Source organism: Panicum virgatum, chromosome 8K (assembly GCF_016808335.1).
Source record: "Panicum virgatum strain AP13 chromosome 8K, P.virgatum_v5, whole genome shotgun sequence".
Taxonomy (NCBI): Eukaryota; Viridiplantae; Streptophyta; class Magnoliopsida; order Poales; family Poaceae; genus Panicum; species Panicum virgatum.
Genome location: NC_053143.1, coordinates 27,856,998 through 27,884,926, shown reverse-complemented (window position 1 = coordinate 27,884,926; position 27,929 = coordinate 27,856,998). Strand labels below are relative to the sequence as shown.

General features: G+C 45.5%; 1 protein-coding gene across 1 annotated transcript; it reads right to left on the bottom strand.

The window, feature by feature from the left end:
- Window positions 1-549: 549 nt before the first annotated feature.
- Window positions 550-12,153, bottom strand: LOC120644331 (protein transport protein Sec24-like CEF). The gene is made up of 23 exons (XM_039920939.1): window positions 11,149-12,153; window positions 10,293-10,523; window positions 10,114-10,188; window positions 9,934-10,032; window positions 8,938-9,049; window positions 8,484-8,611; window positions 7,974-8,093; window positions 7,259-7,339; window positions 6,641-6,718; window positions 6,433-6,525; window positions 6,209-6,263; window positions 5,665-5,741; window positions 5,439-5,510; window positions 5,274-5,357; window positions 4,307-4,426; window positions 4,154-4,222; window positions 3,308-3,385; window positions 2,318-2,456; window positions 1,981-2,145; window positions 1,754-1,899; window positions 1,484-1,663; window positions 1,205-1,325; window positions 550-1,116 (listed from the first exon to the last, which is right to left on the bottom strand). Exons 1-23 carry the CDS (start codon window positions 12,094-12,096, stop codon window positions 1,010-1,012), a joined length of 3,378 nt encoding a protein of 1,125 aa, XP_039776873.1. The 5' UTR covers window positions 12,097-12,153; the 3' UTR covers window positions 550-1,009.
- Between the last annotated feature and the right edge of the window lie 15,776 nt (window positions 12,154-27,929).

Genomic DNA, 27,929 nt, shown 5'->3' with positions numbered 1-27,929 from the left:
ATACGACTAGAAACATATCTGAGGCGTATCCGTATCCGATACGTATCGGATACGGATACGTCACCTCCTAGGAGTATCTGCGTAACAGAGGCTAGCACTATCTCTATGTTTTCAGAAAACTTTTCAATGAAGCCGAAAATCAATGTCAAAGCTATTGTTTCTTCAGGTCTTATTGTAGTACCCAATCGGGGTGGATCGGTAGTGTTAGAGCAGCCACAAATATGCATGAAAAGTAGACCTTAAACAAGAAGTGCCTCTCATTATTATTTGCCCTGTGTCAAGTAGTTTTTAGATGATGATGCAGCGAGCAAAAAGTTGTCTTTAATGATGTAATGTGGAAGATGTGGTGTTTCATCAGGTGCTGGTTCAAATTTGTGGTTTGTATATAAGACATTCAATTGAAATCATTCTAATTATTTTGTGTGCAATTGGCACGTATGCGTGACCACTCCGCAAGCTCTCATACCACGTATCTACGTATACGAATAATATTATGAAATTCAGCAAGTTGACCCACTATTCGAGTCAATAGTTCACAGATCACACCAATTGGATTGGACACTGTCAATTGTTCGAACATAAACTCTGAAAGTTATATATCCGATTCATACAATTAACTAGATACAGTTTTATTTCTGAACTTCTATAACCTTGTCCTCCCCCCCCCCCCCCCCCCCCCCCCCCCGCCCTTGGACAAGAGATAAATAGGGAGGATGCACAATGCTAATTGCTTACGAAAACACACACACACACACACACAAACCAAACAAACAAACAAACAAAGCCTTGGCACTCCCTCTGATCTCTGTATACAACATATACCACCAACTCCAAAAACGGTGCTGCGGTCTCAGTTCCAGCAAATTCTATTCTCCGAGCAAACTTGATGCTCCACCCAGCGATCTGGAATGCCCGCTTCTTTGCTGTATCCTTGTGAGTAAATCAATCTCCTTTTGGTACCTACAATGTGGCCTACTCACGAAAATGTTACATGTGGGGGTCAGGACCCTCACATCATCTTGCTTTGGATTTGCCTGTGCACATGCACAAGGAACTCGACATAGGAGAAAACGCCAGGTGCCTTGTCCTCTATCAAAAAAGATCGGAAGAAATCGCCTGCAGGAGTTCAAACATTCATTTAATCAAAAGATGTGGCCAGTGGTTAAAAACAACCAAAGTTCAGTGAGTGGTTCAGCAGACTAACCAGATGGTTCGCCCCTTCTGCATAGCCTTAGCCTCAAGTACGAGCATCTCTGGCGTCTTATTTCATTTACAACTTCGTTAACCTTCCTGGAGAGCTCGTTGTCAAATTGCTCCAAAACCAACTGCAAGCAAAGAAGCAATTCATTTGTCCGGTTACTGTGATCAATGAAGTAATGTTGCATACCCTAAATTTCTAGAGACAGTAGTCCATATGATGCTAGGCACAAAATGTTGGAACAAACCAAAAGGCTTCAAGAAGAGAAACCACAACCAGACTTGCCTGGACTGGTAATGCAGCCAAAGAAGAGACGCCGAATATTTGTTCCAGTGTGGCCGGATTTACCATATTTCCTACATAAATTAGACCATCCTCTCCGTTTTCCAATAAATAGACCCCATCCTCTTGTACATTTTCACTATTGAGCATAAGGGAACTGGGTATAAGGGTATCATCATCAGCCTGAAAATAGAGTCCAAAATTTAGATAATTTCTCCCTCAAAAGGAAGATTAAAAACTCGCCATTACTTTAATAAAAGTTGCAACTAGTACCCTTGATGTGAGATCGTGGATAGGAATCAATCTAGGGAAGACCAATGGAACAGCTAGTACTACAGAAATGGAAGAGACAATGGACATCCAATAGGAACGCTCATCCAAACGCCCATCGGTTCTCAAGCCTACACTTTTGACCAATGCTGAAAAAGAAAGTGAAAATGTTAGCGGAATCAATGGACATGGAAGAAACAAAGTAAAACACTCGATGAGCATAATCATACCTAAAGTATACAAGGGCAGCAGTTTTAGAGCCTCAGGGAGGATCAATTGCCCCGATGAGGTTACAGACGCACAGTGTTTGCGGTAAGATTGCAGAATATTTATGCATGTATTTGTTGCTTCATCCCGAATACGGGGTAGTGGAGATGTCGGGATGCCATTAGCAGCTGTATGGTACAAGAATGTCAGTGCTGTCCATAATGTTTCATGGGAGATGAGTTTGAACAAAATGGCATCATTTAAGATACTTTTGCTTACGACATTTTCTCAATAAGCTGAATATTATAAAGCCAGAAAAAGTGAACAGAGTTATATTAAAACGGACTTTACTGTTTTTACCTTGCTTCAGGAAGCATGCAAATTGTGTCTCCAAATCAGCATAACGGAAAAGGTTGCTAAGCAAACTTGTGCATGAAAGTGAGAGGTTTATGACTCGGATCCTTCTTTGTCCATATACAGTAGTATAGAGAAGCGCACACTGAAAAGTCCCAGGAACAGAATGTAAAAATAAAACATGAATATTAAGAAAAACACCATTTTAGCAAATTAATTCAACATAAAATCAGCACCCATGCTAGATGACTAAACTAAATTATAGCCGATATGAACTAGATGTGGCATGTGTCTAATCTTGAAGATAAGCGAAAGTCCTCAATTTGAGACATCATGACATTAAAAGGATAGGCTAACCTAGCAAATAGAACATTTTCAGATACAAGCAACCAGTAGAGTTAAAATCAACGGGTGAAAATAAAGCACTACGGCAACAGTTACGACCAGATGTTTTGATAGTTTACCATATATTGCACTCAGATAGAATACCTAACTTTCTTGAGAAAAGGTCTGGAATTTTATTTAATGTTCTTTTTGCAATTAAGAGATATTCTAAGAGAATTTTTGAAACATAAAATTATTATGCATCAAAAAGGCAAATGCTTCTCACACAGTAGTTAGTAGCAAGTAGTTACTCTAGTCTGGGTAAGTAGATGATTTTCATGGATCAATAACATATCTTTAGAAGGTACCCAACACAGCCTAAGTTCTGGTCCAGCATTTCTAGGCCAGTGGCCAATGTGGTTCTCATAACTATGTGACATGCATGATGCTCAGTCACTATAGCAACAATTTTCCAGCTCAAGATGAAATCTAAGCATTGCAAGCATTCTAAAGACTGAACTACCTGCGATGCTAATGAGTAATGACTTCAGCACCTGAGGACTCAAAATGCATGGCGAAGTATCATTACCATGAGAAAAACTTGATCTAAATAAAATAGGCAGACAAGCATGGAAAAGGTAAAGAGGAAAATACATTCCATCTCATTATTACCTGGAAGCCACATTCCGCATTTTCTTGTAACTTGTCATCATGCTTAAATGTCACCATCACAGTTTTGTCAGAATCAATCTGCACACACAAATAATCTCTTTTAGGACAGAGAATTAAGGGAATATATAAAAATGAAAGGAATGACAGGAACAACTAACAAAATAAAAAATTCAAACATGCAACAATAATGGAATAAAGTATGGTCAGAATAGTTAGGAACGTATTTGCATGCATCATAATCTAAACATGATGCCAATGCAATTTAAGTCTTCCTTTAATTCCAAAATATGGCATGTTTTCTTAGCAAGAACATGATGTGAAACATAAAAAGTTAGCTACGGTGTTACGGCCCAGCCGGCCCATGCACCTGAACCGGCGCAACTGCCGCCGGTGATCACATACCAGCGCCGCCGTCGCACGAGAGGCTAGGATTTGCTTCTCTAGATGTTTCTACTATTTCCGTAAGTTAGTTTGGGCTAGTAAAAGGGATATAAATATCCCTTAACGGTTTTGGAATTAATCAAGCAAGGCACTCATCTCGCCCCTCCCTCGCGCGCGCCTTCCTGTGTCACAGCGCCGCCTCGCCGCTGGGGGTTCAAGCCCCGGCCACCCATCTCCTACTCCTACCATCTGCGCAGCCGCGGTAGGATCACTGATCCTACCATACGGATACATGTTTTTAGAATGTTGATGTAGGTAATTTCAGTAGCAATGCCAACATATCTATTTCTAATGTTTATCAAAGCAAATTAATGCCAACATTGAACTATAGAGGCAAAGCTTCATATCACAGTTATACCGACAACCATAAACCAAATTTACTGTACACCGGTGCAAAAAACTAACCGCTGGAAGATCAATGTCCGTAGGAACGCGCTTGCAGAAATTGCCAAAATAGTCCTGAACTTGGAGACCCTAATGAAAAGTCATACGGAAATAAGTCACGTTCAGGCTCTTAACATAAAGTTCTGAGTAAAAAGGATCTGAGATTAAACCAACCTGACTGCACCTGACACGCATAACAGCCTCAAAACCCTGGGGTCTACTGATATTCCATCTAAGATCGTTGAAGAGCTTGGCTGGATCTGAAAGAGCAGAAAATGGATAGTAGTAGTAGACCTGCAAAGAAAAATTAAATATTGAAAAAACTGCCAGAAATAATCATCATAAAAAATAAGCTTAACAAAAAGTACATCAAGATGAAAAAAGAAAACAAATAACTAAAGATGTATGCCACAGTAAGGGTCTTCCCAGCTCCCCTATACCCATACAGTATCCCTGAAAAAAAAACTAAAAAAGTAGGCCCCTCAGATATTAGCATATGTCACTGTTTCTGTAGATGAATCAAGACCTCCAAAAAGAATGAGAAAAATGTCACATGCAAAACATATCAAGCACCATCTACCTCTTTGAAATTCAGTTACATGGGGAATCATAGAAAAAATGGAAATGTAATTTTCTATGAATACTTTGTTTCCTTTGTCTTTTTCTTTCCAGGTATTCTTTCCACAAAATTCCTCTAACCAGAACACACCTACCTAGTGAAATGTGGTTTTCCCTTGAATAATTAGAAAACATTTTGCTAGTTATCTAAGTGTATTTCAGCTCTAAGCTATCCAGGCAAGAGATGCCTCCCTGTACATGGCGAGGTTGCTTGTAATGCCTCGTGACAAGCGCTCTTCACTTCAGAAAACAGAACCTTAACTTTCATCAGTGATTTAAGATTTAGAAACCATGAAACAGACATCACCAATCAATGATCTATGATTGACAACCTAGCTAGCAAACTTAGATCAAGACTATCTATCCAATTATATAATTCATAAATATATTCAAACATTCAACGAGTAGGGTATACAATGGTTACTAAACAAAAAGATGCATGCAAGGTCCTATGTCTCACCATGGTCTCTTCCGAAACTACTAACAACCAATGTGGATTACAAGTACTAGGGAGAATGCCTACCCGACCACCTGTAGTCTGGGGCACAACAGATATAGAAGCAATATCAACATAGGATTGTGTGGTGAGGAATACATCCACACAGACCTGAAAAGAGGGGAAAATAATGTCACCACAAGCCAGCTCAAAACCAAGAAAATGAAAAAATTAAGCGCTTAAATATCATGCCTGATATTCAGCAAATTCTAGTGCCATTGTCTTGAGAGTATTATCAACAGGCTGCAACAGTTTATGGGCTTCCTGGGAATCATACAAAATTATTACAGTGTTAACTGAGCATTTCCGAAAAAAATTAACATGTGCTGTTAATGGAACAAATATATGGAAGTAGATCTTATTTCAGTTATTTGTATTTTTAGTGAAGATAAGAAAAGGTATACAAAACAATGCATACCTTGTCACCAGTTGTAACGTTTGATCTACCTTCAGCTTCCCTAGCAGATAAAGAACCAACCCCAAGTGATGGCAGCACTGCCAGCAACGCACATTGTTAACAGAAGAGGATCTAAGTTTGAGAGATGAAAAAAAAACTGGACAATCTCACAGATGGTACTTGGGGTAAATTATCAACTATTGAAACAACCATAACGGGAAAAGTAAAGACATGAATCCACTTACATAACTCGAAGTAAAAATGCCATTTGATTTATGAAATCTAAGCAAGTTATTAGGTTAGGGTACAGCATTAGGTCATTGATATAGCACTGCCTTTCCAACCTGGTACTAACAACAGGTAGAATTTGCTTAACTGGAATGTACTACTTGTTACGAAGAAGTAGACAAAGATCAATTTAAACATAGTGAAAATATTGCTCACTAATTAAGCCAGCATGCATCTAAAAAAGTAAGTGCCAAAGCAAACAAAAGAAACACTTAGCAGAGTTAGCAAAAATATAACTCCTGAAATTAACTTATCTGTGATCAGTTAACAAGTATACCTGATTGGAAAACAAGAAGTTTTCCGCCAGTAGATTTAATTGCCAGGAAGCCAGCCTAAAGAGAATACAACAAGAAAAATGTTATTCAATTAATCAAAGGAGTAAATCCTGAACACAAGAACTTCTAGTAGTTTGCATAAAAATGTTGAATATGATCTGTTGCTCAGCAAGACCTAATGCCAAGTTGAAATAGAACTAGCACCCGTGAAATGTAAAACTGGTACCTTCATAGCTGCTCCAAAAGCAGAATCAGCAACCCTATTATTCTCAAACATATTCGGGATGCTTTCTAGCAACTGCTCCAGATTCTCCCGGCACTAAAACCACATACATGATAAAAAAAATGTTTTCAAGCACAATAGGTTTCTCTTAAATCCTTTGGAGAAAATGAAATAAAAGGTACTACCAAATCTCATCCGCTCAAATACAAACCTCAGAAACTGGGAGAATAAGATCTGTCTGAAGAGGTGTATATACATCTTGAACATCAGGAACGATGAGCATCAAAGGCTGCAAGGGATAGAAGGTTACTGAGACAACTCAGATATCTAACATCTATGCAGAAACAAATTGTACTAAGAAAATGATAAGAGATGGCATAAAAGACAATGAAAATGCTGCTTCTACACACACATATATGACCTGTTATAACAGCAAAAAGACGCATACAATTCTAAACTAAAATATGATCAAATGGAGAAACAGAATTACTGATCAATTCAAGACTTTCACTACCAAAGTAAAAAAGAAAAGTGAGATGATTAACATTCCCACTATTTCAGGGTTTGAATCCACATTTGCAAAAAAAAAAAAAGGATCAGAATGTGGTTGCTGTGCTATGTTGCCCTGCGCAGCAGAATTTCATTAGTTCTGGGAATACCATTCCATTGAGAACTGACATTACAGCTCCAAAAAGGCTGCTCCTACAGAAAATGCCACGTCGAGGCAAAGCCTAAGTCCTGTTGCTAAGGACAAGTTCAAAGAAAATGCTAGTTACAATATAATGTCTAATGTGCCTTCAGAGCAGTGCTGTTAAGATAATGTGAGTACCTGCTGCTGAGCACGTTTAAGACTGTAGAAGTGAATAGCAGAATCAAACGTGGCAATTCCAACCATTGTCCGAGGACCTTCCTACATTAGACAGGAAAAAAACAGTAAGTTATGTAAATCTGGTTTCATTCTGTAAAATATTTTAAGAAAATCAATCCATCAAGTCTGCCACTAGGTATAGTCAGATGTTTTTTGTCTTTGAACAATAACGTTCACTCCATATGGGCTTGTCGGAAGTGAGGATTATCGTTTGTAGATGATGCTTTATTTAAACCACTAACCATGTCAAACAATCAAACAATGATGTTCACTCCATGTTCTTGTTCGGTCATTGAGCCATTATGTAGATGTCGAAAAACAACTAGATACTCAGTTCCTAGAGTAACAACAGATAAAACAAGGAGAGCTGAGCCCAAAGTAGCACCATAAAACTATGACCTATCTAACAATATTCAAAACTGATAACACAACAAATAGTCAGAATTAAAACATTTAGATTACTATGACGCATAAAAACTATAATGCTCACCCGGGCATCATATAAGTTACATTTATACATGAAAGCATACAAAACAATATAAGGGGAGAAAAATCCAATTATAAACAGTGCTGCAGTTCAATTTGTCGCTACGGTAGTCATGATTAAAAAAAGGACATATAATGGCATATATGTGTTCCTGAATCAGACTACAAGAGTCCAGTACACATAACATACCGGCAGATCAGAAATAGCCTGGGCAATAGCACTGCAAGCCGCAGCAGTTGCACCAGTTTGTATAGCATTCATGGAGACATCAATAAGGAAGAAGTATACAGCAGGCATTGGATCACGAACCTGAAATATTATTATGAAGTGTTCTCATTGAATAGTATATGCAAAAATCAAAGCGAACAAGAAACTAATATAAACGGAAGGGCAGTGGGCTGCCTGATGAAACTGTTATTTAATAGCCTTTTTTTTCTCGAATATGCAGGAGAGCTGAATATCATTGCATTAAGGAGAGAAAAAAGGCTAAAATAGCCAAATTACACACGCCACTAAGCACCCAAGACACATAAATTCCAAGTTCCATAAATTTGACAGTTTTAAGTGAACCGAATAGTAGCGTGAAGAAATATAAATAAGATTGCATCATATAGAAGATACAAGATCTACACAGACTATTTGATGCATATGCTATGATGCAGATGTTACAAGGACTTCATGGATTAGATAAGCACAAACCAGAAATTCCTTTGTAGCAACAAATTCAACTGTTCCTCTACATAACTCAGGCCTGTCATCAGCATCACGTCGCCTGCCATCAGGCCCTAAGTTGCACATGTAGTCCCTAGGAGTATCATTTCTGAATCCTACAGAGTTTTCAGATCATTATACGTTGAAGTTAGTATATGTAACATGCTAAATAAAATTTTAAAAGTACTTGCTGACACCAAGGATAATAAAGTAACATGCAAACAAGAAAGATAATACTGACGCTATGAGAATTTCGTGAGAATTTCATACAGGAAAGTTCACATTATGTCAAATGTTTGTCATTTAAAATCAGAGGCAGGTAGCAAAATTTTAACAAGCAGCAGTAAGTGGTGGCTATCATATTATTAAGTTTTGACACATAATACTAATGAATTATAAATAAGACATTATGTCAAGTAATACCAATCCAGCAAGCCCTTACCACATAAATTACAGATGAAATGCCTCCCTTGATCAACAAATCTCATGAAAGGATTTATGTACGCTTTGCAACGAGAACACCGAATAGGTCCCATCTCTCCAAAGTCCACAAGCTAAAGTATGAATCAATGAGTTAAGCTTCAAACTAGGAACAAAATAAACTTATTCAGCAGATTATTCTGCTGAATAGAAGTGTGACTAAATTACAGTAGAGTTTTCATTCATGGAACTGCTGGAGTTGTTAGTACTACATTAAAGATCCTCAAAGTAAGATTGAATTTTCAATTAACTTTAAAAGAAACTAGAAATAAGAAGTTCAATCCATAAAAAACAAGCAAATAGTTGGCAGATTACCTAACACAAGGATTGAAATCAACACTTTATACACCAGGGAAGATATTAACCATTGTGACCAAGAAAACGAACGGTGAGTTTAGTAGTTGGATGGACTAATTTATTAACCTATTATAGCATTAAAATTTAAAGAAAGGGCTCAGATAATGAGATCAACATGAAAGTTGACAAATTGCAGTAATAGTCCCATGTTTTTGTGATCTTTGTCACAAACCACAAAGCACTCGGTGCATGTGCCAAAATGAGGGACATTTGACGATTGATTACTTAGTCAACTCACAAGGAGATAGGTTCAGCCATATAGCCTTTAAGATTGATTGCTGGCACTGGCATCACCTAAGCTAAGAGTGGAAATACTCAATTGCAAGTGATGTATGCGAGTTAAGACTACTGATGATTGCAATGAACAACAAAATATAGTATATGCTGAAGGTCATAAACTACCCTAGATCAAGTTAAAGTAGAGTGTACTACGTCAATTAAAGTACCAATATGCAGGTATCATCAAGAAGATAGTGATTCAAAGTATTAAAAAAAATCAAAAGTTGACTTTATTACAGTGCCTATCAATTTGGTTATCTATTTACATAGTTCACTGAAGATGTGCAGTGTTTCTCTAGGAGCAAGAAGTGACAACTAATACCTGAATAGGTTCCTCAGATGGGTGAGGAAGGGCAAAAGGTTGAACCATCAGAGCTAAAGGCATGGCTGACGTTGTCAAGACATCACCAGTACAAGGTATCTGATAGAACATGAATTAGCAGCAGATCAACAAAGAGACAAAGACACCAGAGAATTACAAATATTTTTTCAACAAAGCTACCTGATTCACAGTGCACCGCATTAAACGAGGGCTACAGTTCCCAGTGTCCTTCACAATAAATTCGCTAGATGCAGCCTGTGATCAATAAGTTACTCTTACATAAGAGCAAAGAATAGTTTTACCTGCAACATCTAAATGAAAATAAACACCATTTACACAATTATAGTTATATGACATACCGGGGGAATGGTTGCTTGGCCACCTTGACGGGTGTCATAAATGATCACTGATGCTTCAGTCATTGGCCGAGGAATTTGAGTAGGATCAATTTTGGACGGGGTGGAGACCTGGGTTCCAGCATGTGGAGAATACGGTATAGCCGGAGTGCCCGGGGGTCCTAGTGTGTTTGGCTGCATCCCAGGAATGCCTGGCATTGCCATAGGTGGCTGCATAGCACCAGACCCAGCTCCCTACAAATAATTTTATTGAGCATGTCAGATGTGCAGCTTCTTCAATTCCAAGAATCATAAATCATAAGAGTTTAAGATTCAGTTCTTCACTTCTTATGCACTATGAAACCATACAAGAACCTCTGGCACACCATAAAATCTTACTTGACAATTAGTGAAGTTTTTCCCCTCGACTTTTTATCATTCTCTCCCATAGTCCCATGTATCAAATGAAATCCACATTCACTTATGTAGGTTAAACTAACAACTAGAGAAACATAAGTTTAACCAGAGAAACAAAAGCACCACTTATAGCTCAGTGGTAGAGCGCACCCCTAATAATTGCGTCGTTGTGCCTGGGCTGTGAGGGCTCTCGGTTAAACAATGACGATAAACCATTAGAATATAATTTAATAGGAAATATAATATCTCTCACACCTGGTTATAGGTTCAATCAATCAACACAAGGTTCATATAACCCAATTGAAATTTGAAGATAAACATTCAAAAAAATATTCCTTCCATATGTGACATTATAGACACCACAATCACCTTCCAAACGTCAACACCCCTTCCCTCCTCAATAAAAATCTAATCTTTCACAGGAGGAATTCAACATAGCAACTCAAGACAATTCTTTTATCACCTGAGTTTGCCATGATGGAGGCCCATATGCCGGGGCATTTGCCCTGGGTGGTCCCATGAATGACAGTTGCTGTGCCACCGGCGCTGATTGTGCGTCGAAGGGAGGCTGCCCACTTGACCGTGGACCCCCGAACTGTGTCTGCCCACCAAAAGGTGGTGGAGGCAGCTGCGGAGGTCCAAAGTTAGGTGGCACTGGCTGCGACGAAGCTGCTGCCGTCAGCCCAGGCTGGCCGGGGAATGCCGGCCGCTGCCCGCCAAATATTGGTGGCGCCGGCTGTGACACCACGGCAGGAGGACCACTGAACAGCGGAGGCTGTGAGCCCGCACCACGGGGGCCACCGAATGGTGGCACCTGGGAAGCCGTGATGGAGGGGGCGCCGAATGGCGGAGGCCCTTGTGATGTCACGGCGGGAGGGCCCCCAAGCAGCGGAGACGCCTGCGACACCGCGGCGGGAGGGCCCCCAAACGGGGGAGGCGCCTGCAACGCCGCGGAAGGAGGGCCTCCGAACGGAGGCGGCACCCGGGACGCCGCCCCGGGGGTCCCGCCGAACGGCGCGGGCTGCTGCGACGCGGCACCTGGAGGCCCGCCGAACGGTGGCAGCACCTGCGACACCGCCCCTGGCGGCCCGCCGAAGGGCGCCGCGGCGGACGGCGCTGCCGCCGCCGTCGGCGCACGCAGGAACGGAGGCGCGGGCGGGCTGCCGGGGAAGGCGGGCCGGACGGCGGCGGCCGCCGGAGGCGGAGGGCCCGGGCGCGCGGCGTGGAAGGCGAGCGGCGCCTGCTGCGGCGTGAGCCCGCGCAGCGGCGCGCCGGGCGGCGGGGCCGCGCCGCGGGAGATCTGGAGGTTGGCGAACGCCCCCGGGAGCGCCCCCGCGCCCGGCGGGCCCTGCGCGGCGAACGGCGGCGCCGGCGTCGGCTGCCGAGACCGGTGCTGCTCCGGCGACGCCATGGATCACGGCGGGGATCGGGATCTGGGCGCGGCGCGGTTGGCGTTGAGGAAAGGCGAGGGATGATCTCCTTCCTGTCACTGAACCGTTTCGTGCGCGGCCCGGTCCCGTCTCGTGCTCCGCCGGGCACGTGGCCTACCAGTTGGGCCCACATGTCATCGAGGGTAGATGCCCTCGTCGAGGCGGGTTTCGCTGGTGGCGTGTGGGCCCCTTTGAGCTAACGGGCCCGCATGGCGGTGGGACACGTGAGGCTTGTGGGTGACGTGGCGGTAGGCTATTGGGCAGGTTGCGTGGAGGTCAGTGGGGCCTCCGACGCGGACCGCGGCCAGGTGGCCGCCGACTGACGCAGCGACAGAATGTTCGGCCGTGTTGAGTTCTCCGCCGTTCAAAAAAATACCCGTCACGTGGAATCTTTAAATATATAACATTAAATATAATTTAAAATAAATAATTAATTACACGATCTAACTAATTATTACGAGATGAATCTTTTAAGTCTAATTAGTCCATAATTGAACATTAATTGCCAAATAACAGCGAAAGTGCTACAGTGTCAGAATCCAAAAAAATCGCAAACTAAACAAGACCTAAAAAAATTTGAGTTTTGGTACTAAAATAACTAATTACTCGATGCTACAGTAGAGCAGAGGGTGGGACAGAGGCGATGCCAGTTTCCGGCGTCGATCCATCCGCTCCCCACCCTCTGGCGGCCTTTCCGGCGCTGGAGCGTGTGTGGGGCGGGGCGGATCCACGACCGTGGTAGGTAGTAGCTGCTAGGTGTACTGTCTAGTAGGTTAGTTTTTGCTCTTCGCTGTTGATGGCGGAGGTGCGTAGGGTTCCGGCGGTGGTGCCGCCACCGGTCCGGCAATAATGTGCTTCCAGCTCTTCTCTGGTGGTGATGGCGGTGCATCTGGCGTCGGCTCCGGCGAGGCAGCTGAGTGGAGCTTTGGCTTTTTTGGTGTAAGGATCACCGTGGTGTCCGACCCTAGAGGGGGAAGGGGTGAATAGGGTCGCTAAACGCTTTTTAACCTAGGGCTCAAACTACTTGCATAAGATAAACCTAACACGTCCTATACATGCTAGTTATAACTAAGGTTTATCTATGCAACTCTCTACTTACCCCTAAAAACTTGCAACATATAGCCAATCCTAATCAAACTAACTAGGAAACTAAAGGCACATAACAAAGAGTAAGTGCGGAAACGTAATATGGTAAGTAAAGAGGTAAGTGCAAGAGGGATGCAAACTCCCGAGTAGACACGGTCATGTAACGTGGTTCGGCATAAACGCCTACGTCCACGGGACACCGAGGCTCTTCCGATCACCGTCTTGCACTACGCCACCAATGGCGATGCCGGCAAGCAAAGGCAAGTGCTCACAAGACACCGAGTCTCGTGCACCGCCACCGTCTCTCTCGGTCACCCGGCCGAAATCCACTACGGAGCTTCTCCACCAAGGAAGGGGCCTCCTCTTCCCCCGCACAAAGTGTCGTTGCCACTCCACACCAAGACGGAGGGTCACACGACGGATCACAAGTTGCTTGCCGCAGGAAGGCTTCTCTCAAGGGAGCTCTCAGCAAGAACTAATCCCTATTACAAGCACTAAGCACTCTCACAAGTGTGCTTAAGCCTATATGATGTATAATGAAGCTCTAAGGTGGTTGGAGATGTTCTTCAAGTGTAGTAGAATGTTCAGCAACTCCAGCACACTTCAAATGGACGGGGTGAGGCGTATATATAGGCCACCAAGTCTTGTAGCCGTTGCTCCAACGGTCAGCTGTAAATCTGCGTATCACCGAAAGAACCGATGCCTCTGGCAGGGGTAGCGTCGGTTCTTCCGGTCACTCATAAACCGAAGTAGCCGTTGAACTTCTGACAGCTGACGCAGTGACCACCGGTTGAACCGATGCTATGCACCGATGCCTCACCGGTTCAACCGGTGCTGAAGGATATTCTCCCGGGCGCTGACGTCATTGCACCGATGGTATGCTCCGATGCACCGTCGGTTGAACCGGTGCTGAAGAAACTTCTCCTGGGCGCTTGACATCGTCTCTGGTACAAAGGACACCCAATGCACCGATGCCCTATTTTGGACCGTCGGTTCAACCGGTGCCTATAGGCTGACTTGGCTTCGATTCCCTTCTGCACCAAAGTGTCATGGCGTCGGTTCTTCCGACTACCACCGGATGCTCTGATGCCCTGGCGTCGGTTCTTCCGGTGCTCCTGAACCGAAGAGTATAGGTTGATCCACGGATGAAAGATATTTGATTGTGAACGTATGGAGTTTTGGAGATGATGAGCAAAGCCCCGTCCGCTAACCGGGTAGCGGAACCCCCGTAGGGGCGGCCCTTTGGGCCTAGCTACGCCTATCTTCTCTTTGTCATCACTTGAACCTAAAAGCCTGGAATGTTCATCTTAACAATCATATTAGTCCAAGTGTTGTGTGTGTCATCAATCGCCAAAACATTATATTGAAATATGGCATGAGAGGCCATTTTCGCTACACTTGGTTTCGGCTCCGTCTGTCGTGAGGCATTCTTTTGTGTTGACGGCGGTGGTCCGGCGTTCAGCTCAGACGTCTTCTACTTCTCCGGTGGCCGAGCCAAGCTTTTGATCCTCTGGCGATTCCGACGAGTGCACTTTTGGTCCTCCGAGCTGGTTCCGGCGATGGCGCGACGTCGGGCGTGGGCGTTCGTTCCTGTGTTGGTGACGAGCTTGCGGGTTCGTTTCCAAAGTTTCCCGATGGTGCTCGGTTGGGAGAGACGGCATCGTCTTTATGGAATAAGGTACTCCAGGCTTCTCTCTCCTTCGTCGGTGCATGCTCCGGTGCTGGTGTCGGGTCTGCGAGTTCTTGTGCAGGAGTTTCGGTGGCCTCAATGGCAGGCCGTCTTCCGGTCATTGCCTCTCACGCGTGGAGCCACAAAGGTATTGCGACGTGCCCGTCGCTTACGGAGTTATCCGGTGATCTCAAGAAGGACGCGGTTTGGTCTGTGTGTAGGTGTAGGTTTTGTTTGTATGTGTGTGTGCGTGTGTTGTGTGCATACTTGTACGAACAGATACTACATCTACATGTATCCAGATGAGATGCTTAAAAAAAACTAATTACTCAGTACAAAATATGTTAGCCAATCTACTACCATAAAGTATCGGCGCCTTTCCAATATATTCTAGATGCCCCCCCCCCCCGCCGCGCAGAACGCAGTTGCACTTTTCTCCTGGCGGTGCTTATACTACTCATCCTGCCATTCGTTGCCAAGGAGGCCGCTACGTCGCTCGAACCACACACATAGCCACATGGCTATCTTGGTGCACATAAGCCTCCTTCACTCGTCCCTACTCCCTACGCTGATTCCTTAATTCTTTTTTCCCTACGTCGCAGCATGCCAGCACTCGCAGTGGTATCAGCTATCCACACTCATCCTCCTCTATTTTCCTTCTCTAAAAGAATATTTCTATCCTAGTCATCGAGATTCTTTCTTCTCTATTTAGTTTCCCTGCACACATTCATCCTCTAAATATCTCCTCTATACCAACTACCAAGGAAATGGGACCCACGTTCTAGTTTTTTTCTTTTTTTTCAACTCCCCATTCTCTCCCATACTGTCTCTTCTCTCCCTTTCTGCCCATCCCACCGGCGACGGCCTCCCCGACGCGGCGGCGCAGGCGAGCAGGGGCTCGCGGAGAAGGGCAGCGGCGCGCGGGCAGTGGGAGTTGGGGTGGGGCCGGCGCGATGGCGGAGCCGCGGCACATGGTGGTCGGCGCGGCATGGTGCCCTCCTCCTCCGGCGGCGTCCATGGCGGGCATGGTGGCGCGAGCGGGCAAAGCGCTCGCGCGGGGCTCGCTTGCCCATGCGCTGGCGGCTGTTGGATGGGGCGAAAAGGGTAGGAGAGGGAAGGAAAGGGTTAGGTTAGGGTTTTTTGGGTGGTTCTGATTTTGTATGCTTGAGTAATTGGGCCAAGTTAGTTGGGCATAGATATAAAACTATGGGCCTATTTGATTGATGGACCGGGTTTTGAAAACTCATGGGTTTGCGGGTTCGGGTTTTATATTCCCAGACCCATGCCTGCAAACCCGACGGGTCTAACTTTTTGCCCATTAGCAGACCCACGGGTCGAGAAATTGACCCAAATCCGTGCCCTAATGGAGCAAAAACCCATCGGATTTCGGATACCCATTGCTGTCCCCTACATGTGATTGGTTATTTGTCTGTAGACAAACGCACGATAAAGCGGACATGGCGTGTTGGTGTTTTACCGACAAGCTCTCCGACGTATACTCCGAGGAGATTGATTGTAGGCAGGGACTCACCGACATCAGAACGCGATGGTGCAAGGAACACATAGATTTAGACAGGTTTAGGCCGCTAGAGTATAATATCCTATGTCCTGTGTGGTGGTTTGTATTGCCTTAGGTGTTGCTCGATGTGCATCGTCCTGTTTTGAAAGGATCCCTGCCCGCCCTTATATAATCTAGGGGGATAGGGTTACATGGAAACTCCTAGTTGAGTACTACCAGTTGCTTAGTCCGATGAGGTCAGCTAGTTTTCTTGTACATCAACTAGTCCTACTGCTATTACGAGTAGTTACAGTAGAGGTAGGGCATATCCATGTGCTACTCCCTACTCTGGAATATTCCATGCCTATGAGCAGTCCCGCTACCCCGGGTCTGACAAGCCCCCGAGCTCTTCGTAGTCGAGTCATGCAGGCACTGAGTGCTTCTGAAGACGTTCGTCGAGTGCTTCGAGTGCTTCTGGAATCCATTGTCCAGGATTTGGAGTCCATCGAGTGCTTTGAGTGCTTCTGGAATCCGCTGTCTAGGCTTGGAGTCCATCGAGTACTTTGAGTAGTCTTCCGAGTACTTCTTTGGCTGCATTGAGGCTATGAGGTGCTCAAGTCCCAAATTTTTCTTTCATATATGGTGCGCGATGTACTCGCGCTCCATACGGAGTAGCCCCCGAGCCTTAGGTTGAATTGAAGGATCAGGCTGAGGGTCAAAGCGGTCTTCTGGATCTTTCGAATTTTTTCTTTTGAAATTCAGATTATCTCTGAAAAATATGCCATTTTTGTAAGGCATATCTCGTAGCCCTCGAGCCTTGATCGCAAATATCATGATTTGGGGTTGAGGATCCAAAGACATGCCCGTCTTCTTTCTTCTTTTCCCCGGTGGTGCCGAAAGTCGTCTTCTGATTAAAGATATTTTTCGGATAAGGTTGAATCCTTCGTAGGCTCACATGTGTTGTACTGTCACTGGAATCTACAATGTTCAGCTCATGACTTCTTTGTCTTCAAGTGTCACGGGTGGTACTCTGGTTCTGCTGCTTCTTCTATAAAAGGGAGCGTAGGCTCTGTTGGACTCCAATCACCATAGTAGTCATGGCCTTTGAGTGGAGATCGTCTCCGGAGAATACTCGTCCTCCTGATATAAGTAGTCGATGCGTACTGGGAGATGTTAGAAGAGTATTTGCGAGTAGCAAAAATACTTGCTATCTTCCTAGTCGCTGGCCTTGCTTCTCTAGGCTAATCCATTTTGGCCGTCTTGTACTTGGTTGGCTGATGGTGGAAGCCGTGTCAGAAGCCTTGGTAATCTGGTGGTGTCATTCTCTTGAGGTGGGTTTTAATGGTTTCCCCCTCGATGGCTTCTCTGGAGATGGCATTGTTTTTGTTGCAAAAACATATCAGAGAGAAGAAGAAATGGCACTGAATGATGCAAGAAGAGGATTTGCGATGTGCCTGATCTTTCATCTCTTGTTGCTAACAAGTCTTTTCTCTCTTAAATGTTTCTGGTTTATTCCCACTCGGGAATAACAAGATTTGTACCTTTGTAGTAGCCATAGGGCTGAAAACTCTGTGTTGTAGCTGAGCTCGAGTAGATTCGAGTAGTTTGAGCATTCAGATCTGTATATTTTCTTTTCTTGGAATATAATCCTGGAAAAATTGTGAATGAAAATTTCTGTTTTTTCGGGCTAGTTCCGTTTCCTTTTGAGTGAATCCCGGATTTATTGGCTGAAATAACTCTGAAACTGGCACGTGACCTTTGAACTTCTTATTATTTGCGGTACTGCCACTGACTCTGTTTATTTAACCCCTCGGGTAAATGTAGGTTTAGCACGCTTTCAGACTTAGTTTGCTCCGCCTCTACTAGTTCATCTGCTCTTCCCTCTGATTACGAGAAACTAGCCACCGCTAGCCCCCGAGCGTGAAGCGAGAAGGATTCATCTCTTCCACATTCCCATGGTGCCCAAGAAGTCTGTTGGGAAGGGGAAGGCTAGCGGCGTTGCTGGAGATGAAGCGGAGACGCACTGGTGGAGATTGACTAAGTGTACCAATTTCTATCTCTTTGGTCTCGTAGAAGAGCATCTCCTTCAACCTCGGGAAGTAATCTATTGGAAGAGATCTGATAGGGAATATTTTCCGCATGAGGGAGTGAATGAATCTGTTGTTTTTCACTCCCATGTTCTCCGAGGCCTCGGGTTTCCTGTTTCTGATTTCTTCCGAGGTTTTCTTCACCATTGAGGGATTCAAGTAAATCACTTGACCCCTAATTCTATTTTGCATATCTCGATTTTGTTCATCTCTGCGAAGCCTTCCTGGGGATCAAACCTCAATTCGATCTATTCCAATATTTCTTTCATCTAAAACCCCAGCCTAGTGACTCCAAGATAGATGTAGTCGGAGGTGCGGGTTTGCTGTTTCGTCAGTGGGTTAAGCTGAAGTACATCCCTTATGATTTGAGCGACAAAGTCATCGATTGGAAGGAGATGTGGTTTTACGTTAGGAATGAACCCTCTTCTCTTCCTCGTAGAACTTGAAAGCATCTAGGCCCCTAATTCGAGTTTTGGTAATTAATGACAACAGTTTGTGGATTAACGATTTCAGTTGAGATAATGAGTATAGGTTGATCCACGGATGAAAGATATTTGATTGTGAACGTATGGAGTTTTGGAGATGATGAGCAAAGCCCCGTCCCCTAACCGGGTAGCGGAACCCCCGTAGGGGCGGCCCTTCGGGCCTAGCTACGCCTATCTTCTCTTTGTCATCACTTGAACCTAAAAGCCTGGGAATGTTCATCTTAACAATCATATTAGTCCAAGTGTTGTGTGTGTCATCAATCGCCAAAACATTATACTGAAATATGGCATGAGAGGCCATTTTCGCTACAGTTGGCAAGCTCCGGAAGAAACACCTTCAATCACCAAGATCGCCTAGGTGCTGCCAATCACCAAGAGTAACAAGCTAGGGCCTTCACTTGAGCAAGAACCGATCACCAAGAACAGATGCACACAAGCTTCTCTCTACTCAAGTCCTTAGTCTTGCTTCTTGAATGATTGAATCAACAAATGTGTGGAAGATGAAGCTCAAGATGGCTCTCAACAATTTATGAGTGTATGAATGATGCCTGGTGTCAAGAGAGAGCAAAATGACCCATTGGAGGGGTATATATAGGCAGCTCACACGAATAGAGCCGTTGGAGAAAAAGCTGCCAGAAAACTGCTTAGCGTAGGTTAATCCGACGTACCTCCAATAGTCAGCGTCGGTTTAACCGATGAATGTAAACTGCCCATTCTAAAAATTAGCCATTACAATTTGGGCAGATTAACCGACGTATCATCGGTTTAACCGGTGAGTGTAGTTGTCCACTGATCAACTGAAAAACCAAGTCTCTGGACAACTGCACCGAAGTTAACTCAAATCCATCGTCGGTTTAACCGGTGAGACAACTTCTGAAATCCCTGTAAAAACCATCTCACTGGTAAATTGCACTGACGTTTCATTTCAAACACCGTCGGTTTAACCGGTGTATAGAACTTGAAATACCCTGGAAAAACCAACTCTGGACTAATGCACCGACGTTAATTCAAACATCATCGGTTTAACCGGTGTATAGAACCTGTCCAGACTCTGCTGACTGCGTTTAACCGACGTATAGAAAAATGGAAGCGTCTGTTCAACCGGTGTATAGACTTTTTCTGATTTTGCCTTTTCTGATTTGAGTCTTGAGTGAAATCCAAATATTCTTGAGATATAAGTTGAAAACCACTTATTTGAACTTCTAGGAACCTGAGTGACCATAGTGTGCATCCATTTTCAAATGACCATGTCCATGCTCAAGTTACTTGACCTTAACCCCTCTTAATAGTGCGATCACTACAAAACTATAAAACCTATACTAACCTAAGTGTCCTTCTCAGCCTTATGACACTTAGCACTAGAAAGATCCTTAGTCTTGACATATATTTGAGATGAATACCGAGATCGCCTTTTTGAATAACGAAATTGAGGGGCCTCTTTTGACATATGACCAAATGAACGGTAAAGATTCATTAAGCTGCACAAACTCATTAGTCATAATAATGGTTGTCATTAATCACCGAAACATACCTAGAGGGCCTAGATGCTTACAATCTCCCCCTTTTTGCTGATTGATGACAACACAAACATAAATAACGAGAGAGCGAGAAAGATAAAACAGGATAAACACAAGCAAACTCGAAAAAGGACCAAAGAGCTCAACGGCTCAAACGAAATCCATAGATATGTCTCAAACCACAGCATACTCAAGCGTCAAATGTACATATCCATGAACTAACATCAAATGAGATAAAATATCAAAGTCCTGTAGCTACGAGCTCTCTCTAACTCTACCCTCCCCCTAACTCCAACTCCCCCTGACTCTCTCCCCCTTTGGCAACAAAGCACCAAAAAGGTGAGCTACTGGTCCGGCTGTCGCGGTACGGCGAGGAAGCGGTCCGGGTCGTCGTCGTCGTCGTCGGACGGCGAACCCTCGGTGACGGATGAGAGCTGCTGGTCAGAGCTGACTGGGGGTGTAACTGTCGTGGAGGCTCTCATGCTAGCACTGCCTGGAAGAGGGTCTGTAGATGTGGTAACCGGCTCAGCAGAAGAAGTGTCAGCATCTGAAGTAGTGAGTGCTGAAGCTGCCGGCTGTGTCGACTGCGGAACTATAGACTCCTCTCCTCCTCCCCCTGAGGGTAGTGTCTGTGGTACAACGGGGAGGGCGACTGACTGAAACGCCAACGGTGAGTCCTGGAAGAGTGTAGTCGCTGGCAGTGGTAAGAAGAGCGGATGACCGGCAGACCCAAGGAGTGCAGACATCGAGAACGTGGTCTTCGGTGTCGCTGTAGTAGTTGGAGCTGGAGTGACTGCAAGCTGAGGTGCTCCAACACCCTGAAGGCCTGGCTGTCCTGGCTGCTACGGGGCGAGTCCGGTGTGAGTGTAAAGTTGTGTAATCATCCCGAACATCGCCATCATGCCCTGCTGCATCTGCTGGAACTGAGTGTCTGTCCTCTGTGATACTCGGTCAATGAGCCCGACAAAACGCTCCTCTGCTGCAGCACGCTCTCGGGCGGCCTCCCTCTGTATCGCTGCAAGCTGAGCCTCATGGGCTCTCCTGGCCTCCTCCTGTGCTATCCGATCCTTTCTCTGCTGAGTGACAAGCTGCTGTAGGAGAGAGGTAAGCTCGGACAGCTGAGTCACCTGAGACTCTGTAACAGTAGCAGCTGCTGGTGACTCTGGAGCTGGTTCTCGGGACCCTCCTGCCTCGTGGTCATGACTAGCTGGGGCTGTAGGAAAGTACTCGACATCCTCGGAGGAGTCTGACTCAAGCTCAGACCAGTGTATCTCATCATCTCCTCCGGGAAGCTGTGCCTCTGCTGCCAGAAGTGCCTCATCCTCCTGTGCCACTCGGTCCTGCACGTCAGGTGACAGTCGTGCCATAGCAGCTCTCTCTGCCTGTCTGCCCCTCCTCCGGTCCTGTGGTGCTGTCGGACGGTAAACTGGGAACCGGGGAGCCTCATCCTGACGGTACACACTGCTGACAGGTGACTCTGCTGGTACATGGCATAGAACAAATATAGCTGATCCAGTGTGCATAAGGGAACTGCCTCACGACCCCCATCCCGTCAGTGATCACATCCTCGATCTCAGCTAAGATAAAGTCAACTATATCAAACAGCTCGTGAGTGAGAATGTGTAGTAGCAGCTGCTGCAAGCCAGTGAACCCCTCTGGGTAGCCACTCCTAGGTAACAGAGTCCTCCGGAGTGCCATGTGAACAGCGTACGCCTCTGGGGTCAGCAAGCTAGGTACTCTGGCATACGACGCTGGAAACGGCTGGCGGAAGCACTGAGAAATAGCCTCATGAGAAGGTGCAATCCCGCCAATCATAGCTCTGCGTGGTGGATTTGCGTCTCCATATACCATCTCGTGCAGGGAGACGTCGACCAGATCGACTCCAAGTATCCCTGCTATCGTAGCCCTCGACAGACCAAAGACCTGGCCTCCAAAAACGAAGTGTACGGCTCTACGCTCGGGAGCGATCCAGGCAGTGGCATAAAACACTCTGACCCAATCCTCTATGTACCTGTTCTGCTCCATCTGAAGTAGCCTAGGCAGACCTCTGAAGTGGGCAAAGTGCTCTCTAATATCAGCTCCCCCTGCAGCTGTCCTCAGAGAAACCCAGTCAAGCACCCTGTGCGGAAAGATCCTGTGCCCTCGCCTCTGATAGGTCTCGTAGAAGCTGGCCTGAAGAAGTGTCCAGAATCTACGGTCGACCCTGCTGTCACGAGTCACGGGGAACCAGTCCTCCTCTCCAACACTCCACATGAGCCTCTTGACCTTCGCCGCATTGGCCTTGGTCAAATTCTGGAGCAGCACACCTGGCTCCAGACGCACAACAGTGTCCATACGGAACACTGCGCGCTCGGCCTCTAGGGCCTCAGCTCTACGGACTGCTGCTGCTGCTGTTGTGGACCTGCAAGGCTCCTGTGGCTGGTGACCTCCTCGCGTCCTCGGTCCAGTGCGACGCTCGGTTGCAGGCGAAGAATCTCCTGCTGGGGACGTCTACCGAGTGCGGCCAGAACGTCGTAGAGTCGGTGACCCCTGTGTGCTCTGCCCCTGAGACTGCTCAGACTGCTCTGCCTCTGAATCTGCAGCTGTATCTGAGTGATCTGACTCTACTGCTGCCTCAGTCGTGGCTCTGGTGGCCCTGGCACCTCGGACTCTGCCCATACCTCGACCTCTGCCTCTGCCCCTGGCTGGCTGCTCCCTGATCACGAACGGACGAGCACGGACTGACGCCTGCTCTTCGGCGGCCTTGGCCACCATCTCGGCCCTCTCAGCCTCTCTCTCTCTACGCGAGTCCGCTTGCGGACAGGCTTCTCCACAACAACCTCCTTCCCCTTCCTCTTCTCGCGACCCATCTCGATCAGGCAAAGAATGGAACACTTTGCGAGCACTTGGCGAGAAAGTGCTGCGGCTGCGGCTGCGGCTGCGACGTGGGATGCTGCTGCGTGGGCGGCGCGTGGTGCGGGAGCGGCGGCTCTGAGCGTGTGGCGGCGGTGCTTGGCGGCGGAGACACGCGCGGGCGGCGCAGGTGGGCGTCGCTAGCGGGCGGCGCAGGATGCGCTGCTGTGGATGCGCGGCGGTGAGGATGGCGCGCGGCGGCGGTGGCTCGGGCTGGCGGCGTGTAGGCGAGCGGCGGCGTGAGCGTGGTTGAGCGGAGGCGCGGTGGCGTGATCGTGGGCAAGCGGGGGCGCAGCGGCGTGAAGAGTTAGAGAGAAAACAGAGGCCGTGGCGCGAGCAAGAAACATATATGACATGTGGACCCCGTGATTTTCCTTAACGCCGGTTAAACCGATGCCTAGGTTTAGAACACCGGTCGATTGCATCGGTTCAGTTCACCCGAGACTCCAGCAAAAGTCATCTGAACGCCGGTTGAACCGACGATACACATTTTGAACTCGACGGTTGAACGCTGCTTACACCGGTTGATTTCTGGGTCAGATCTGAGTTACATTCACCGGTTGATCCGATGCTCCGAAAATTGCATACGCCGGTTGAACGCCTGGATTGTCTGAGCTGAGACGGAAACTTAGTAACGCCGGTTAAACCGATGTGTATAGATCCATTAGGCGTCGGTTTAACCGGTGAACCCAAAAACCCCTCACTCAGCTCACTCTTCTATGCTAAGTCCAATAAACTTATAAAATTCAACTAAACTCAAGTTAATGGACTTGCATAGGCGACTTTACCCCTCAAAATAAATAGGTAGCACACTAGCTTAATAGTTTTTTTCTTTTCAACACAAGGAAAAGCCGCAAAGCGAGACAAAGCACCAAATAAAATGTATGAACCTTGTCATAGGAATATTGAAGATAGAAAGCTTCAAACTCATCATGACATGACTCACTAGGCAATAACGTACCTAACACTTTGCTCTTTTCACTTTTCATGAATTAAGATCTTGTATATGAAACAAGTCTCATTTTCATCAAGTGATCTCCTTTGTGACTCTTACGTATGCAATGATAATGCAAATTACAACCACATGCGAAAGAAGAGTAAACATGAAGTGCACAACTATATGACAAGAAATGCATAACAAGAAATTAAGATCTACTTGTCAAGTTTGAACCCGCGGGAAGCTTCTTCATGATGAGCCTTTCTTCAAGCCTAGAGGAAAACAAGTGGACCACCACCTCTAGCTAAACCCTTACTCATCACTATCTTACCATGGTTAAACAAGTGTCCTATATGTATGCATTTTTCTATATGACATGGAAACTTATATGACGTTTGCCGCATCTAATACATTAAGCTCATTCCTTAGCCTAACAAAAGTACTCTCGTCTAATGGTTTTGTGAAAATATCCGCCAATTGCTCCTCGGATCTCACACCTTGAAGAGATATGTCTCCTTTAGCTTCGTGATCATGCAAGAAGTGATGGCGAATATCAATGTGCTTTGTGCGAGAGTGTTGAACCGGATTCTTGGCAATTTTTACGGCACTTTCATTGTCACAAAGGAGTGGTACCCTATCTAGTTTCACACCAAAGTCCAAAAGGGTTTGCTTCATATATAGGATTTGGGCACAACATGCACCGGCCGCTATATATTCCGCTTCCGCGATGGACAAAGCCACGGAATTTTGCTTCTTACTAGACCAAGAAACTAGAGAACGCCCACGCAAGTGGCAACCCCCGGAGGTACTCTTGCGATCCACATGGCTTCCAGCAAAATCCGAATCCGAGTATCCCAAGAGATCTAAGCTAGCGCCTTTGGGGTACCACAAGGCTATGCTAGGGGTGTGCTTGAGATACCGAAGGATCCTATTCACAGCCGAGAGGTGTGATTCCTTTGGGTTTGCTTGAAAGCGAGCACACAAGCACACACTAAACATTATATCGGGCCTAGATGTGGTAAGGTAAAGCAAAGACCCTATCATAGAGCGATAGAGGGATTGATCAACCGGCTTACCGTCCACATCCAAGTCGAGATGCCCATTGGTTGCCATGGGAGTCTTGATCGGCTTGCACTCATCCATCTTGAACTTCTTCAAGATATCTTTAGTATATTTTTCTTGATGGATGAATGTCCCTTCCTTCAGTTGTTTGACTTGAAAACCAAGGAAGAAGGTCAATTCGCCGATCATGGACATCTCGAATTCCCTAGACATCATGGTAGCAAACTCATGGCTTAGTGAATCATTAGTTGAGCCAAAGATAATATCATCAACATAAATTTGACAAATGAAAAGATCCCCGTTGACGTCTTTTGTGAACAATGTGGTGTCCACCCTCCCGATCTTGAAGCCTTGCATGATTAGGAAGTCACGAAGCCTCTCATACGAAGCCCTTGGAGCTTGCTTGAGCCCATAGAGTGCCTTGTGCAACCTATAAACATGGTTAGGATTCCTCGGATCTTCAAACCCGGGAGGTTGCTTAACATAAACAAGTTCATTAATTACGCCATTTAAGAATGCACTTTTCACATCCATTTGATATAACTTGATATTGTGATGTGAAGAGTAAGCAAGAAGGATGCGGATAGCTTCAACTCTTGCAACCGGAGCAAAGGTTTCACCAAAATCCAAACCTTCGACTTGAGAAAACCCTTTTGCCACAAGTCTTGCTTTGTTGCGTATCACCACCCCATGTTCATCTTGCTTGTTCTGAAAGACCCACTTAGTGCCGATGATGTTCTTGTCTTTCGGAGGAGCTTCGAGGACCCAAACTTCATTGCGGGTGAAGTTGTTCAATTCTTCTTGCATGGCCATCACCCAATCCGAGTCCTCAAGTGCTTCCTCTATGCTAGTGGGTTCAATACAAGAAACAAACGAGTAATATTCGCAAAATGAAGCATGCTTAGAGCGAGTTCTTACTCCCTTAATAGGACTACCAATGATTTGACCAATTGGATGATCATTGGAGATGCGACCATGCTTCACTAGCGGTACTTGCGTGGATGCTTGTTGGGGCGGATCATGGGTGACTTGTGCTTGTGGTGGAACATTTTGCTCTTCTTGTTCTTGGACTTGGGGTGTTGACGTTGGCACATTTTCTTGAGGTGTGGATCATCTTTTTCTTGATCTTCATCCACTTGGGGTGCCGTAGAGGTGCTTGGTGTAGATGAGGAAGGTCCTCCCCCTTAATCATTGCCATCATGCACCTCTTCCGGCTTGATATCCCCAATGGACATCTTTTTCAAAGCTTCATCAATCTCCTCATCACCTACATTGTCATAGCCAACAACTTCCTCTTGGGAGCCATTAGATTCATCAAACTCCACAGCACATGTTTCTTCAACTAACCCGGAGGTTTGATTGAATACTATATATGCTTTGGAGTTTGATGCATAACCAAGAAAGAAACCCTCATCACATCTACTTTCAAACTTACCGAGCATTTTCTTCTTATAGATGAAGCATTTGCAACCAAAGACTCGAAAATAGGATATATTTGGTTTCTTCTCGGTGATGAGCTCATATGGAGTTTTCTTGAGGAGTCAGTGGGGATACACTCGGTTGGATGCATGACACGCCGTATTGATTGTTTCCGCCCAAAACTTCTCGGACGTGCCATAATCATCCAACATTGCTCTTGCTAGAGTGATTAGTGTTTTGTTCTTTCTTTCCACCACTCCATTTTGTTGAGGCGTGTAGATGGCGGAGAACTCATGCTTGATGCCCTCTTCATCGCCGTTGTCACTCCGAATCTTCACAATTGGGGAGTTGTACTCCCTTTGAGCTCTTCTTGCAAATGTCTTGAAGACTTCCGGAGTTTCACCCTTATTGCCTAGAAACATGACCCAAGTGTAACGTGAAAAATCATCAACGAATACTAGGCAATAGAGGTTACCACCAATGCTCTTGTATGTAGTTGGACCAAAGAGATCCATGTGTAGTAGCTCGAGCGGCTTGGAGGTAGACAACAACGTCTTAATGGGATGATGTGTTGCAACTTGCTTCCCGGCTTGACATGCTTTACATAGCTTGTTCTTATCAAATGTGACGTCCTTCAAGCCGGTGATCATCCCTCTCTTGTGGGCTTTCTTGAGGTTGCTCATGCCAATATGAGCAATTCTTTTATGCCAAAGCCACCCAAGAGACGACTTGGTGAAGAGGCATGTCATGGTGCTTGTTTGCTTTGAGGAGAAATCCACCAAGTAAATGTTGCCATGCCTAAACCCCGTGAATACCAATGACTTGTCTTCTTCATGAGTTACTATAACATCATTCTTGTCAAAGGTACACGTTAGTCCAAGATCACATAATTGACCAATTGAAATAAGATTAAAACTAAGTGCTTCTACAAACAAGACATTAGAGATAGATAAATCTTTAGAAATAGCTATTCTACCCAAACCTAAGACTTTCCCCCTTGAGTTATCACCATAGGTGACATGTTCATGATCGCCGGGGTCTTCAAGAGAGGTGAACATGCTATCATTGCCGGTCATGTGTTGAGAGCAACCGCTATCAAGTACCCAATGTTTTCCACCGGCTTTATAGTTCACCTACACACATGAGAATTCACTTTTGAGTT

Bases quoted from the DNA above. Each gene is read 5' to 3' on its own strand.
- LOC120644331 (XM_039920939.1), bottom strand. From the start codon at position 12,096: ATGGCGTCGCCGGAGCAGCACCGGTCTCGGCAGCCGACGCCGGCGCCG. The intron at 1,900-1,980 runs GTATGATTATGC...TTTCTTTTTCAG, and splicing joins GCTGCCCTTGTATACTTTAG to CATTGGTCAAAAGTGTAGGC. The intron at 1,117-1,204 runs GTTAGTCTGCTG...GAACTCCTGCAG, and splicing joins CAGAAGGGGCGAACCATCTG to GCGATTTCTTCCGATCTTTT.